This window comes from Pogoniulus pusillus, chromosome 23 (genome assembly GCF_015220805.1).
Source record: "Pogoniulus pusillus isolate bPogPus1 chromosome 23, bPogPus1.pri, whole genome shotgun sequence".
NCBI lineage: Eukaryota > Metazoa > Chordata > Aves > Piciformes > Lybiidae > Pogoniulus > Pogoniulus pusillus.
The window spans coordinates 22,484,741-22,498,232 of NC_087286.1; the positions used below are offsets into that span (position 1 = coordinate 22,484,741).

The window sequence follows — 13,492 nt, forward strand, 5'->3', positions numbered from 1 at the left end:
TGGTCCAAAACAAGGCCAGAAGCCCTGAATCTCTGATCTCCTGAACACAACCCAGGTAATTCCTCCTTCCCACCCTATTACAAGTTCAGGAATATTTATGAAAACATCAAAACCTCTTTCAATATACACCTCTTGCCAAATTGAAGAAGTGGATATGATAAACTACTTCTCTGGGCCCCAGTTTTGGAAGACTGGGTGAAATCCAAGCTGAAAACAACATATAACCACCACCCATTTAATTAAAGGGCAGATGGCAAGATGCACTGTGGAAGTCTCCCAGTGTCTGTCTCTGCAAAGGCTCACTTTGACAGAACAGGTCAGTTGTATCCTTACCTTAATCTTAGTACAAGGCTGATGGGGATGTTTGTATCCTCCTGTACCAGAGCTGCAGCAGGGGCAGGTGGGGCCTGCAATAGAATTACATCATTTTAAAGTAGATCAAGACTTCTCATATCTGGTTGTAAAGCTAGAGATAACCTTGATCAACTATAAACAAAAATAAAAGTTTAACTAATCACTGGAATCATGGCATTACAGTGATAAAGACAAACTAAAAGAGAACTTCATGCTTAAACAGTAACTCAGGAGTTTCCCTTTGCAATTACCTTGAAAAGAGTTGAACCTGCACAATGAAAAATGCTAATGTGGCAGGAGGCTTCAGGAAGTGCTGAATGTAAAAGGACTGCTTCCTTTGCCTCAAAACTCAGGGGTTTGGCCATTTCTAGCAGTTTTTTGAGACCTCCTATGTTTCAATCCCTGCCCCCAGACACCAGATTTAAAGACCTGATACAACAGCAAAGAGTACCTAGAAAATTGCACAGGCAGGTGGACCAGGTACTCTCAGTTACTTTTTTATGAAATCAAAGATTTCAAGAAATTCTATCATAAATTTCACAGCTGCCCATTCTCAAATCTAAATTACATCTGAGTAATTACTGAAATCTGTAACTAAAGCATTTTATATTAGTCAGCAGCAGTAGGAAAGATCCCAGAGGTGTCCATCTTTAGAGCACTTGTGATACCTCCAGTAAAAAGGCTAATTGTTAAATCAGTCTCCATGCACAGAAAAAAAAATTACCAAAACCCAGAAAAAGGTTGGTCACACTTCCACTGCACAAGTCACCTGTACTGCACATGCTGAGGCAGGGCTTGTAAATCTGCAGTAACAAAATAGACACAGCATCAGGCTGTTAACTGAAGCTGAGAGGTCTTGACCGAGTTTTTTCACCTAGATCACCTGATTTTTCATGTGAGAAAAGGAAAAAAAAAATCCTCTTCCAACTAGTATTTGACTCGATTTGTTGGTGCTCTTGTGCCAGCAATGCAGCTCAGGGCTTCTAACCAGTATCTTACTTCTGGTGAAGCTGCAAGCTTTACCGGAGCACTGAAGACAAACAAGGGCTCACAGAGAAGCCCAGAGGTCTGTAAAACAGTAACCAATGAGCTACAAGGCCTAGAGAAGAGCTATAAAAAGTAACACACTGATATGAGGAGCTGTAAAGAAGAACAAATTGACAAAAGAGATCTATAAAGAAGGGCACACTAACACCAACAGCTATAAAGAACAGCACACTGACACCAATAGCTATAAAGAAGAGCACACTGACACAAAGGTATGAAGTCCACCTTGGGACAAGCCACCAACACATAAGGCATCTGGCACTAGTGGCAGGGAGCAAGATGCTCTGCTAGTGTAAATCCAAACAATTTCACTGGGTCCAACTCTGCTACTTCATGTTACTGAACTGTGGGTCCTGGCCTTCACTGCTGCTGGTGCTTCAACTGCTGCATAAAATGCAGGGATTAAGCACTGGCCCTTTTCCAAGATAAAGGAACAAGTTTGATATAAGTAATAAAGCTACTTTTACTGTAGCCAAGAATATGTCAGACCCCAACTCCACTCATTTTGTCTCACAACTAACGTTTTTACAAAGCCTTTGAAAAAGAACATGAGCTGACTGCACTGGAGTGATACACTTAGCTCTTTAAAACAAAGAAACATTTCTAAGAAGGAATTACACCTAAGAGTTATTTTTCTAACCAACACTTGCAAGCATCTTCCTCTTTGGTCCACCAAAGGCTAATGAGAGCTTGGTCCCCTCCAACAGTGACAGTCTGCCCCCACAATATACAGAAAAGACCCCTTCCCTGGAGACATTCAAGGTGAGGCTTGATGGGGCCCTGAGCAACCTGGTCTAGTGGGGATGTCCCTGCTGACTGCAGGGGGAGCAGACATCTAGAGGTCCCTTCTGGCCCGGACCATTCTATGATTCTATGAAAAGAAGTGGGGTGACATAGCTAAGAATTAATGATAAACTTGTCCAGCTTTCATACTCCCTGTAATTCCCCTCAAAGACCCATTTTCCCCTCTCTGCTTGAAATAAAAGTGTCTGAAAGTACTGTAAGGTTTAGAGCTTCCCAAAGGTGAAGTTCCCCCACAATTTTTCACTCTTACAAGGACAGCTTTGATCTGAACCTCCTGTCTCTCTTCTGAAGTCTGGAGAACTTGCACATTCTAGTTCCCTTCTCTCACTTCACTCCTATCCCACATAGATCTCAGGGACACTGAGACACAATCAGAAGCCATTTGTGCTGCATCTCAAATACCAGGAACAAGTAGTTGCCACTTAAATGAGACTCTTCTTTTTTTCTTAGCTTTAACTTTGCCTTAAGCCAGAGTCCACTCCCTAAAGAGCATGAAAAGGCACTGCTCACCGACAGAGGAAGAATGAACAACTGCTTCAACCACACTGACTCTCTTCCCTTAGCAAGCCACTCCACCAGCTGCCACTTCTGCACAAGCAGCAGCACTAAATCAGCTCCAGACAAGCAGCTTGTATGGCTTCAGATCATTTTAGCATGCTCAGAACAGAACAGCCAAGTGCAAAGCTGAAAACTGATATGAAAGGTTCCTGATCTTACCTGGGTTGCTGCTGGGGTTGCTGGAGGAGCCTGACTAGGTGGAGGTACAGCAGTTTGAGGTTGTGCAGGGACTGGTCCTGCAGCCTGAGGTAGTTGAGTAGGTGCCTGTGCTGGAGCATTGAGTGAAGGACCTGGAGGCTCAGCTGATGGGAATAGCTGAAAGCAAAAAAAAGGCATTTTAATGAGAAAAGGAACTCAAGAGTTCAAGCACCAGCTCTCCTGAAAGCATTTGTTTGACACCATCAATTTGAGAAGTTCAATGTCAAGGGCATGCCCAGGTCTCCACAGCATAACACTAATCCTAAATTGGGTTCAAAGGAATTAATGTGTACTTGCATCCAGGGACACCTTCTGGCCTGACATTTTGCAAGTTTTACTCACCGGTGAAAAAAGGCAAGAAACCAAGACATTAGCATGACCTGACAAAAACTACCCTCTGCACACAGATCCCATTCTAGCTTGGACAAGAATTTCCTGCCTTCTCAAAATCTGAGTGCTACTTCTATTTCCAAGTAGCCATGCAACCACAGCAGAGCAACCCTGCTCTAGCTTGGAGTTCCTTTCAGAGAATATAGTCTAGCAAAGCATTAAGATAACTATCAACCATTTATCCATTCATACAACAAATGTCAGACTCACAGCAATCTTCAAAACACATGAGACTGTTTAGGACTGGATGTACTAAAGTTAGTGCCTTGCAACAAAAACAAGTCATCACCAGCAACAAAACACTAAATGCACTAAATGAAAGTTTAAGCTTTTTTACCTACTCTGTTATTCAGAACAGAGAAACTGATTTTGGCATTGTAGCCAAAGAACTCTAAGCTTGATGACACCCCCTCAACTCACCCTGCAGCTTACTCTACCAAGTGGCTGGAAATATAAACGACCTTGAATATTGTAAACCTGGGCAGCAAACCTGGGCTCCCAAATCGCTAAGGGATGTATCAAAATGGGGAAATTAATTCCAAAGGTATTGCAGTTTTCCGCATTTTCTTTGTATTCAGAATTTATGTGCCAGAACTGTAGTCTTTCTTGAGATCTCCCTTTATAATCAATTCTTGGAAATGGATGAAGGAAAAACAGGACAGTCTAACCCAAGACTAATCTCTAGGAGACAGCTCTGTTTATCTTTCTACACAGACAGGCAAAAGAAAGACAGAGCAGAGTCTCTAGAAGATAAGCAGTCTCTATCAATGAATAGACCAGCATTCCTGATGGAAGAAACACAGAACTGTGCCTTCAGACAGACTATAAATTGCAACCCAACCAGTAAATTAGACCAGTACATTGTGTTTTGATGTGGGTTTGGTTTTTGTTGTTTGTTGGGGTTTTATTTTTAAAGCAAGGAAATCAGAACACCATTGTTCTACTTAATCTTGTGGCCACTTCGTTGTCTTACAACATACAAATTTTTGCCACAATAAGTTCACAACATACACACCAGAGTTAATTTAAGAAGACCTCTTGGTATTACACAGCCAAAAATTCCTATTACAGAGAGATTTTCAAGCAGAGCTCAGGTAGATACTACCTTCTCCTTTACATTGTAATTTTTTCAAAGGCTAATAAAAACATGTCCACTGAAACAACAGCAAGAACTAGGAGTCACCATTTGGAGAAGCCATCTGCAATCATATCTCACCTCTGAATTCTGTACAGGTTCTTTCACTCTGGGAGACTGAAAAACAGAAAAAGCTGTCATTTTCTAGACAAGAGTAAACTTAGTGACCAGAAAGACTTGTCAGAACCAAAACTGGACAAATAAAATCTACATAATTGCTTTGAGGTTACACATTTGTATTAAGATGCACATTCAAAAAGGACAACACACAGTTTGTTGGCAACCTGATCATACCACCCAGAAGCAGAGAGTCATGTTTCAGAACTTGCAGCTGATACTTGGACAGTGGCATACAATACCCTAAGGTGCTAACGTTATTAACCATTAGCAGAAACCAGTACCCCTGGAGATCATTCAGACTAGGTCAAACTACTATACACCAAGATGGCAAAAACCATTTTAAGCAGCCCAAGTCCTGTAAAAAAAATCTGCTAGGAAATAAATGGCCTTTGTATAGTTAGAGAACCAGTTTACATACCAACTTGCTTAAAGCGTACAAGACCTGATCGGGAGGGGAAAACGAGCCTTATTTCTGCTGCTTTACAGGAAGAAATCTCTCACATACTTCCCCTGTCCTTGGACTCTGCATTATGTTGTGCTCTCCATGAGAGAAAGCAGAAGAGTGACAGCTGTACACAAAATCAACAGTGAAACAAAGATAGCAGTGGAATGCAGGGGAAAGTGCAGTCAAAGCAACACGATCAATCTTTGCTTATCAGTCAAACAAAGCCAGTGTGCATGAGCAATTTCACATGAGCAAGAAGGAATTGCCAAGTACTCATGGAAAGTCTTGCAATTAAGATAGCCTGCAGCTTTGCCTTCTAATAGGCCAAATTACCCTGTGGAAACAGACAGGTGGGATGGCGTCGTCCATGCTGCGATTAATAAGATCACTGTTCCTTCTCCACACAGTGGTCTAAAAAACAGGTTCCACAGAAGAACATTAAGTCTCATCATGCCACCCGGGAGTCACTCCATGCACTAACCAAATGCCACCACCTCAAGACATGCAGATCAGAGCAATGGGTCACATATGACCCAGCGGCTTCTCATGAGAGGAGGTTAACATGTCTGATTCTGAAAACATCAAGGTGCATAAAGCCCTCTGGACAGGAGGAGAATGACCAACTCCTTCGCAATGACTATGTGCAGACAGTGTCAGGAAAAAGTCATGCATTTGGAAGGGTATAGCTTGAAATTCATCTCGATGTGCTGAGCCTCCACTTGACAGTTACCAGGCAGGTTGAAACATGTGGCATTGCTCCCAGAGATAAACAGCCATGCTCCACAGCTGCAGTGCTGTTCTTTCAGGCACAAAGCTCAATCCAAGAGTACTTGGATGCTTCAAGGAATAACTCCAAAGGAGCTTGTCTGACAGATCAGTGTGCTAGAGACTGTGCAGACAAGTGTGGCAACACTGGCCCTGCCCTACAGTTAACAACTAACTCAGATAAATGGCAAACAGAAGCAAACTAAGGAAAAATGTGAACAAACAAAAAGGACACAGGACGAAATTAAAAGACATTTACCTAATTAAGGTATAAATTACTTCTGTGATGTGCTGAAATATTAGTTCTAACTTATTTGCTTGTGTAATCAGAGATCAGACATCAGTTGAGATATGTGACCACATGGCCACTGCACCACTGCGCAGATCTACTGCACAACGGAAGGTGAATGACTCAGGCACAGTCCCAGCAAAAGACTTGTAAAATACACATTGGTACATATTAAATTTACTCTGTTTTTAATGTAAAATGGAGACAAAGGAAAAAAACCACAAACACAATTTCTGTAGATGTTTTTACGTGTTGTAATAAGTATTTTAGCAAATTCAGTCAATCTGCAAGGCTGAGTTTTTACTTTATGGCTGACAGAAAATAAAATGCAGGTGCAGATGGAATCACAGAATGGTTTGGATTGGAAAGGACCTCTAAGGATCAGCCAAGGATCTCCTCTCTGCAACGGGCAGAACTCAAGGTGTCACCTAGTTAACTAAAGTTATTCTATCCTGCAATTAGTTAAAATTGCAGAGGGATTAGGGATGGCTGGAATTTATAGCCCGCATTTGAAATACAGCCAAAAGCACAGGATAAACACTGGTCTTCAAAACCACCACCCTACTGGTGGCACACACCAGTACAAGTCTTTAGAAAGGATGATGGAAACACACAGTCCACTTCAACGTACCTGCTGTAGTGAAAAGGCCAAGCCAATCCATTACAGTCAGAAGCCACACTGCTGACTGTGAGGGGAGGACAATCTGGAAACACAGTCTTTCAGCTGATCACTACAACTTAGTCCTCTGTGTTTCTAGAGGATAAGTCCAGGTTGAGAGGTTTTCATTTTTTTGTTAGCAGAGTAGAAGGTGTTGTTTTTTGTGGGAATTTTCAAGCGCTAGACCAATCGCTCCTTGTCACATTTCCTACTAGGACCAACTGATTTCAGTGTCACTGGGGGGACAGAATCAGGTCCTGTGTGTTTCAGGTATCAGTCATAACCAAAGGCTCTACTGACTTCAGCTCCATCCTGGAGAGAGCAGTAGGACAAAAATTCTTGTGACACTTTCAGAAGAAAGCATCTCAACCAGTCGGCACCCTTAAAAACAATGAGAATAACCTGTATCAGGTGATTAACATGTGAACTGGGAGTAGACCACCTGAACTCATGTTCCAAATGACACTCAATGTGCCTGAATGACATCAGCTGTGCCCCAGAATGATGATGGAAAAGGCGTCAGCACAATTTCTTCAGCCTACAGTCTGCTTTCTCCAGTTCAGTTGCAAACTTGAGGGGAAGGACAATTGTGTATCATATAGCCACACCCTTCCCTGCAATATTTAGACACACCAGTTAGAAAACATAACAGAAACAGCAGAGCTATCAGTCTGAGGACCCACCCTGAGCTGTGAAATTGCTGCTCTGCCTTCCTCACTTTCTTCATCTAGTTCATCATCACTCCATTCCCAGCCACCATCTTCAGTCTTATGAAGACGTCCACTGGAACCTGGCACTCTCCGCACCTGCTCAGCACAAAGACACAGAAATGATAGATGAAGCAGAACCTTCTACAGTTGATCTTTTTCAGGAGGCTGTAACATCTGCCAGGGTGCTTGAGTATTCCACTGAGGTGTCCAGCTCTGTATCCAGAGAACTCTGCACTACAGTAACTCCCATTAAAAACATAAGCACAGCATAAACACCACAGTATGACTGTAACAGCAAGAGCCCAAGAGTTTTCTGTTACCTTTTTTGATCTTTCAGTGATTGTTGGTGCTCTCTGCAACATCTTCTCTTGTAAAAATTCCTTATTCTGTAAAAAGAAAAATATCAAACATTTGCATTGCTGAAAATGTCCTCTGATTACTTCAGTGTCTTGCATAAAGAAACTTAAATAATTTGCAGCACAAAATGTTTTACATATTTCATCCTCATTCTCCCAAAGCTATTAACCACTTTTCTTCCTTTGGACTGCTGTGTATGATGCTTCATTCTAAATACCTTTTCAGTTGACAGTGCTACTTTCCCTATGAAAAGTGACACGGAATCAACAATCAAGGAATCACATTCTATTCTGTCTGATTTACTGGGAAATGTATTTCTTACACTACAGCATCTGCTATCCTGCTGAGAGATTTGGCATTCTTCCATTTGCAGATACTACACCACCTGAATCCATTCCTTTGCTTTATTCTACTCAGAAATTTACGCCTGTCCAACTGTCAAAGACAAATCTCAGATGTCAGGCAGGCTGGGAAGCATGAACACCTCTATGCTGCACTAGACTGAGGAACTGGGGCAGCACGATATAAAGTGGCTGAAAAACTGCACAGCACATATGATGTTTAGAGAGGAAGTAAACACAATGATCACAAGAGATTAAATATTGGGAAAGTGCTGTGATGCTTTATTAAACTTCCTCTTTAGCAAGCTACTCCAGCCTGCCAAACATCTAGGCTGCTGTGAGTCCCATATTTTAGCCACCTTAGTGCATGGCCAAACTGCTGCTGCAGGGGACACAGGCTGGGCGAGTACCCTGGCATTAGTGCTAGGAGCTTACTGACAGCAGTGAGGTTGCATCCCTGGCCATCCCTGCACATGAAGTGCTGCTGACACTGCCCTGTAAGGGCTTCCTGCAGGCAGGATGGAGCTTCAAGACACATGCTGCCTCTTTCCTGGAAGTGGATCTCAGCATTACCAAAACACTGTCACACAACACAGGCTGCATTTCATTATGGTTCTGTACAAACAGAAGTTGGACTCCTCTGTCCTCAAGTTATAGCTGTCAAATTGGAAGGGGCTGATGAACAGAAAGCAGTTGCACACTGAGTGTTAACTAGCACAAATTTCCACTTTGAGAGCCAGGTTAAGTATTGCCTCATTTACAATGATGTTAATTTTCTATCACCACATATGCTAATATGTTACTCTGCAGCAGTTTAATGAAAGCACAAAGGAGATTCTGTACACAATGGAGTATAACATGAACCAGAAAGTGCAGAACCAAACAGAGAAAGGTCAGCAATGTGTAAACCATCTTGTCACTTTGGACACCAAGTGTGTTTCCAGTATATAGATGCAGTTGCCTAAAATCCCACCATGGACAATGGAAACCTAGTTAATACTATCAAGAGGCCAGTTATCAGTTAAACTTTCCCTGAAGCAAATTACTCCATTTCATAAATTGGATCACTCTCCAGACTTCCTCAGCTGCAGTTGACAGTCTTCAATTTCAGTAGGACACTCAGCTCCTGAACCTAGATGTGGCCACTTCCACTAAGCATTTTAATCTGGGAGCTGAAAGCTAGTTCTCACTAGTGCTGCTGCTTTGCTACCCCAGGCATCTTTTCAACAGCTTTATCTGTGTTCTGATATAAACCCATGTGTTTTGATCATAAGTATGCCACAAGGACAGAAACAAATATAAAACATTTCTTCATTCTTATGGAAATACAAAAATTCTCCATTCTCCCTTGTATTATTTCTGCCTGTCTCCTTCAGTAGGACCTTGCACAGTGCATATGCACTAATGGCCACACAGCAACTACATAAATGTTCACTGGCAGTTCACTTCATGGTTAGAATGAAAGTTTTCTACCATTCTGTATCACAGGAGCTTCATTTTCTGTAAGGTAACATGGGGTGAAATAGTTTTAGGTAGCCCTCTGCACAGTGAGCCTCATTCACTGCTTTGCATACAGGCTGATTATAGAGTTTACTAAAATATAAGTTACATTTACTGCCACAGAGACCTTTATGGTTAGACAGGCAGCCAGGCTGGCACCGTTACAAAAGCATAAAAAAAAACCCCTGAAAGCCACTGAAAGACATTTAAATGCTCAAGAATTTCTAGATCATTTCTCTAATAGCAGCATATGCAAGGAGGTACAGAAGAGGGATTTCACTCTGTTCACTCACAATGAACCATTCAATTGAGCTATGCCAGCCCTAAGTGAAACAGCCCACACTACACCAATAAAGCTGTCACCATACCCATCATACTTCTGAAAGGTCCTCTCCACAGCCTCTGCACAGATCAGTTTAGGAAGTGTTTCCTTACCTTTGCTTTTGTGAAAAACTTGTGTCTCAAGAGTTCTGCTGCTGTCGGTCTGTCAATAAAACAGATGTAGAAAACAATTATAAAGGCTCCCTTTCAACACAATGCTTGTTCCAGGCTGCTGCTGCTTGTTCCAACACGGCGCCTCATGAGGGCACTGGCTTCTCCTGTACAATTGCCCTAAAAATTAGGCAATGTATTCCAATTCTAAACACATGAAGCCTATTCTGGATCAGCAGCAGAGAAGAATCTGGGGATGGGGTGGAAAAGTTGCTCCCATTTTAATGCTGAACCTGGGGCTTTTAACACCAGTTTGATAGGATCACAGAAGCAACATGCTCAAAACTGAGGGATCATCACCTCCAGCAGGAATGCAGTACTCACCATGTATGAGTAACAGAGTTCTTTTAGAGATACTTGATTATACATGTGTAAGTAGTTGTGTTGAACACAGGCAGGACAATCAACCTTTGTGTAACAGCAAAGGAACAAGTACAAACTATTTTCCCTTTTAAGTTAGACTTTATGACGAACACTTGAAAAGAGACATCCCATGGGCAGTTTGGAAGGAGCTTTCTAAAGGTTCAGACCTATATGAGCACTTACCAGCATTCAACGTTTCCCACACCATGCTTCAGTAAGTAACAGAGTTTAACTGGCAACTTGCTAAGGTCATTCATCGCAGGGTTTATTTCACCTCAGACTCTAACAAAAATCATCCACTTTCTAGCAAGTGAGCCCTCAAAACAGCTAAACAGCACTAAGTTCTCTTTGTGAACCCATACAACATGCATGAGCATTTCTAAATTTGCTCTTCATGAGCTGACCTCCTGCTCCCATAGTCAGCATGATGGCAGTGGCTACTAGCGGTCCTTGATTTGAGGGAGGGGTATGTCATGATTATGTTTAATTCTTATCAGCACACATTCTAACCTGCAGGGATAGGATGCGTTTTAGAAAGGAGAAAAACCCTGGGAAAAAGCCCTGCTATCAGCATTTATCAGGCACTCCACTCTATTCATTAAGCATTTCAAGGGTAAAGCTTGTTAGAATCATAGAATCATAGAATCACTGATTCTATGATTCTATAGAATCAACCAGGTTGGAAGAGACCTCCAAGATCATCCAGTCCAACCTATCACCCGGCCCTGTCCAGTCAACCAGACCATGGCACTAAGTGCCTCATCCAGTCTTTTCTTGAAGACCCCCAGGGACGGTGCCTCCACCACCTCCCTGGGCAGCCCATTCCAATGCCAATCACTCTCTCTGTGAAGAACTTCTTCCTAACATCCAGCCTATACCTACCCTGGCACAACTTGAGACTGTGTCCCCTTGTTCTATTGCTGATTGCCTGGGAGAAGAGGCCACCCTCCACCTGGCTACAATGCCCCTTCAGGTAGTTGTAGACAGCAATAAGATCACCCCTGAGCCTCCTCTTCTCCAGGCTAAACAGGCCCAGCTCCCTCAACCTCTCCTCATAAGAAGAGAGAGATCCCATCTCATGATGCGTGAGAAGCCTTTGCTCTTGGATCTATCACAGGAGGGAACTGAAAAATGTCTTTATTATTATCATGTTATGAAGAGACTTTTGCCTTTCCAGATTTAGTTTGCCTACTATAGGAAAAAAGAAAAGCAAACTAAGAGGTATAAAAACTGATCTGTGGTAATGCCTGTTTCTTCTTTGCATTTTAAGGAAAACGTTTCAATGCTGGATGAACATCCCTTTTAACAGCTTCGCAGACTGGCAAGCACCATGATCGGCCTCCACAGAGATACATCTGAGCTGTCCTACGTGCCAGGCTGTGGGTTTCCAACAGTGCTGCAGGCAGCTGGATGCTGGTGCAGCTTTGACTGATGCCACAATGTAACAATACAATGTTGTCCTGAGAATCCCGACATGTGCAACACCTGCCCCCTTGGAGGGATTTCTACCATCATTGAGCAGTCAAGCTGCTGTTACAAGTTAGACTGAAAGTGTCATCAGGTCACTTAAGCAACCTGCACTGATGACAACGAGTTGGTAAAATTCGCCAGGGATTTTTTTCTTACTTTCCCTCCCTAGCCAAGTACTCCACATAACTAAGCAAGTCAAAACTACACTGAAAGCTTTCTTTGCACTGGCAAACTTTAAAAGGTTTATTTCTGGAGCTCTGCAAGTAAACACACATTGCTCAAGGTGTCACTGCTGATTGATAAGCACAAAGCAGTTTTGACAGGGAACAAAACATGAACAGCAGTCACCTGCCTGAGGTGGCCTGGGGGAGAAGGGCAGCACACATGGAGTGGACTGGGATGCACCCTCATTGACCTGAAAGGAAGCTGTGTGCCGTGGCCTGGCATAATGCCAGACATTTATCCTTATTTTTAAGGACAGCCAAGAGAATTTGTTGCCGCACAGCAAGACTGCTGCATTCATTGTGCCTGAAAGGCTGGAGAGGCAGAGTGTGCCAGCTTTAAAACACTGAGGAATACAATCATGTTTTGGGCTTGTCTGAGGAGATTTTAAATTGTTGTTGTTACCTGGTTCTTACCTTTTCTCAGGGTCTTTCTGTAGGCACGATGAAATCATCTTCCTAAACGACTTCCCATACTTCTTCAGCATCTCCTTATCTTGCACACCAGTTTCCAGAGACGGAGGGTCATTCTGTAGTGTCAGCATTAAAACCTGAAAGAATTATGTCTGTTGGCAATGAGATTTTTCTTGGCCTTTGTTAGAGACATATCTTGGGAATGCTGGATTTTAGAGAAATGTTTTTCACCAGGAATCTCAGTCAACAAGGTCTGCTTCATTATAACAGCTTTGAGGGTTGCCAAAGCTCAGAGGGAAGCTTCTTACAATTTAGGCTGTCTCCTCACATTCACCAAACAGCTAAAACTCACCTACCACTCCCTAGCTGCACAGAAACAATGATTTTCAAAAACGTTACACTTCTGCAAATTCTGGCTGTCAGTGGAGAGAGTCAAGACTCCTACAACAGGACCTGGCAAGTTACCTCTACCTCCTCTCCTTGGGAAGCCAGGCTAGTTTATATCCAGTGATTTATGCTGCTTTTCCACCACATCTCCTGCCCCACAGTGCCATCCATGGGTCAAACGCAAGGCTGAGATGTGCTTTCAGGCCTATGTGGTGTGATTAAAGGTCTAAGCACAGCAGATCTTCCAGTGTTCTTCTTCATTTGAGATGAGCAGCTGCAAAAGGCATTTGGTTCAAAGGCTCTGCTAAGGTAGCCCTGCAAGTACTTCTTAGCTAGAAATCAACTTACTGTGAAAGCAAAAGGGCAACATAACAAAATATGAGGGTTCGATTCCATGTTACAATGCAACAGCAGGTGAAAACATTTCTCACACAAGCACCTATCAAGCCAAACTGATTTATTTCTCCCACATCA

The 13,492-nt window shown here is 42.7% G+C and overlaps 1 protein-coding gene across 1 annotated transcript in view; it reads right to left on the minus strand.

Annotated features, from left to right (window-relative positions):
* Nucleotides 1-13,492, minus strand: part of OXSR1 (oxidative stress responsive kinase 1) — a 92,358-nt gene that overhangs the window by 5,498 nt on the left and 73,368 nt on the right. Inside the window, exons 8-14 of the mRNA XM_064162887.1 lie at nt 12,635-12,768; nt 10,107-10,155; nt 7,794-7,859; nt 7,447-7,569; nt 4,568-4,603; nt 2,923-3,078; nt 334-407 (exon numbers count right to left, since the gene is read on the minus strand). Coding sequence (XP_064018957.1) covers nt 334-407; nt 2,923-3,078; nt 4,568-4,603; nt 7,447-7,569; nt 7,794-7,859; nt 10,107-10,155; nt 12,635-12,768 — 638 coding nt within the window. The remainder of the gene's footprint in view (nt 1-333; nt 408-2,922; nt 3,079-4,567; nt 4,604-7,446; nt 7,570-7,793; nt 7,860-10,106; nt 10,156-12,634; nt 12,769-13,492) is intronic.